Raw genomic sequence first — 2,701 nt, 5'->3', positions numbered from 1 at the left:
GTCACCTCTTACTCCTGTTCCCAAGGAATGAACACTTCCAAGAAAGCCTCTTTCTTACAAAGGAATTTCTCACGAACTTCACCCAAAAGAATGGATATTTCTGGCGTTTCCCCCTCTTCCCCAAACAGACTGGGAAGCTGGGGCAGAGGAAAGGCCGAAGCGAGCAGTGGGGGTACCTCCCATAGGTCCTTCCAATTTGACCACCTTCTAGAATAGACCATCCTTTCTCCAACCTTGTCCGCAGGGCTGGGCTGTTATAGTATACGCAGACCCCTTCCCCCAATGAACTTGCCCCATCCTGTTGCCCCAGCAAAGGAGTGAATTCTTCCATGCGAGCTCTTCTCCAGATGGTCTTACCTTCTCACCCATACACACGGCTAAGCCGCCTAATCCAATTGGATCCCTCTGACACTAACAGCGGGAGTGTTCAGTGAGCCCCACCACCATCTAGATTGGGCTTTTCCAACGACTCCAAGGGCACCTGTCAAGCCTGGCTGTACCGCTGTTACTCAAAGGCAGACAACACCATAAAGAGAAGTCTTATAATCACTGCACGAATGGAATGTATTTCCGAGAACACGTTACATTTCCGTGAATGAAATAAATCCCCAGCGGCCCCCAACTGCTAACCTTTTCTCCCTCTCTGCTCCTGAACACTCAAACAAGTTCAATCGCCACTCAAAGATGTCAGCTAGAAGTATCAGCATCACCTGTCCCCAACAGCAGTGATCAAATAGTTCGTGTCAACCATCGCCTTTAAAAAATGGATTAGTTCACTCCTCCACAGAAAATGTAGGCTTACCCAGACAATTCCAGGCATCAATCAAGTTATCGATCTCTAACCCCCAGAAGATGGACCCTTCCATTACTCCCCCTCAAGAAATAGATGCTTTTAACGCCATCTCCTTTCTACAATAAGCTCTCTCACTCTCCCCTGAGGAAGTCAGCGCTGTCCCCCGACTTCGTCCCACCAGTGAAATCTTTCTCAGCTATCTATCCTCCATCACCCCTACCCTCCTCTTTGACAATGACAGCTCCTACCCGGCTGGGACCAAAGCTTGCAGCATGCCTGAGACTACCACCGCCCGAAGAGTTCTGGGAGTTGTAGTTTTGTCGCCCTTTAACCGAAGGGTGGGGCATAGGACTCTCCTACCTGGGCATCCTGGTAGCCCTGAAGCAGCAGGAAATAGGGGCGGTTGCTGGGGGCCTGAATGAGGCACTGGGTCAACTGATCGAAGTCGCCAGGGTCTGCAGGTCCGATTGGGGCGTCGGCTGCCCCTGGGGCCATGCTAAGCGCCTGCTGCCTGCGCTCCTGCTGCCGCCGCCGCCGCCCCTGCAGGCTGAGCTCCGACACACTGCGCCGCAGGGACAAGTTTTCCGAGCGCTCCTTGCCCCCCGACCCAGTCGAGGGCCCTGACCCCGACCCCGGGCCAGGGCTGGCCAGCGCCGCCCCACCGGACGCCGCTCGCGAGCGGTTCTTCTGTGGCCGCCACAAGGTGGGGCCCGAGCCTGCGGAGAGAGATGGAGAGCGATGAGGCCGAGACCGCAGAGAGACATGGGGAGGGACAGACTCGGAGAGTTGGGGGTTTTCAAGAGACAAAGAATTGGCCACGGAGAGGCGAGGCTGCTTCTCACACTTAGGTTTTTGCATATATTGTGCCCTGTGCCTGGAACACGCTTTCCGCCCCGACTCCTACCCGTCTTGCTCAGAAATTCATTCATTCTTTCAACTACTATTTTTTGAGCACCTACTATGTGCCAGGCACTGTTCAAGGCACTAGAGACTTCGCAGTGAACAGAGAAGACCTTGCCCCCAGGGAAGGAGAAATCGCCCCCAGAGAATGGCACCAATGGGCGCTCTGGGCTTTGTCTGGCCCAGCACAGCCCTTGAACACAGTAGGTACCTAGTGGAAATGAGCCCAAGGAGTGAACTGGTGTGTTTCTCACTAAGCTGTGAGACCTAGGAGGGAGGACCTTCACCTGTTAATGTCCCCACTGTATTCCCCCAGGGCCCTAAATAACGTGTGGCCGGAGTAGTCGCCATTGAATGCTTTTAGAAGGAGAGGAAGAAAAAAAAGACGATGATGGTTATTTTTGTCATTCTTTATTAAGCAACTACTACGTGGAATCCCAGCCCGAGTTCAAAGCCACACCACTCCGTCTCCCAAAGGGTAACTCGGAAACAGAAAGGCGGTTACAGGGCTCCCGGAGCAGCCCCCAGCCCTGTGAGCCAGGCTTGCTATATCACCTCCTGTTGAAAGTGCGGTCTTCTCAAAGACCAGGCCAACAAGTAAGCGTAATCTTCTCTGGCCTCTACAAAGAGCCTCTTCATTTCCCAGACGCCACCCTCAAGCACGGTCCCTCACACTTCGCAGCCAGCTGGGCTTAAGGCCACCAGCCCCAAGACCCGCCCCTCTCGGGCTCCGCCCATTCTTCGGCTTTGACCTAGCGGCTTAATTCTCCGCTCTCCAGGCCCCTCCCCGTTCTTCTCTCCATCCGCAGAACTCCGCCCCTCACGGACGACTTTAACCTATTGCTCTGAGAGACCTTCTGCCACGGGGACTCCTGCCACCATTCGGCCGCCCGGCCCGACACCTCTCGCTCCAGGCTACTCTATTCTGCAGGCCCCGCCCCAGCTCATTAGGTCCCGCCCATCGGCTCTGCACGTACCCCAGGGGGCATCGTCCTCAGGCCCAGCCCA

At 55.1% G+C, this 2,701-nt stretch overlaps 1 protein-coding gene across 1 annotated transcript in view; it reads right to left on the bottom strand.

Moving 5' to 3' along the window:
• The window catches only part of RASIP1 (Ras interacting protein 1), a 13,693-nt gene that overhangs the window by 8,757 nt on the left and 2,235 nt on the right, over positions 1–2,701 (bottom strand). The window contains exons 4-5 of the mRNA XM_011374627.2: positions 2,548–2,608; positions 1,154–1,509 (exon numbers count right to left, since the gene is read on the bottom strand). Of these exons, the coding sequence (XP_011372929.1) occupies positions 1,154–1,509; positions 2,548–2,608 (417 nt within the window). The remainder of the gene's footprint in view (positions 1–1,153; positions 1,510–2,547; positions 2,609–2,701) is intronic.

This window comes from Pteropus vampyrus, unplaced genomic scaffold (genome assembly GCF_000151845.1).
Source record: "Pteropus vampyrus isolate Shadow unplaced genomic scaffold, Pvam_2.0 Scaffold250, whole genome shotgun sequence".
Lineage (NCBI taxonomy): Eukaryota > Metazoa > Chordata > Mammalia > Chiroptera > Pteropodidae > Pteropus > Pteropus vampyrus.
The sequence above is the reverse complement of the archived record's forward strand: the minus strand, read 5'-3'. Positions and strand labels throughout refer to the sequence as shown.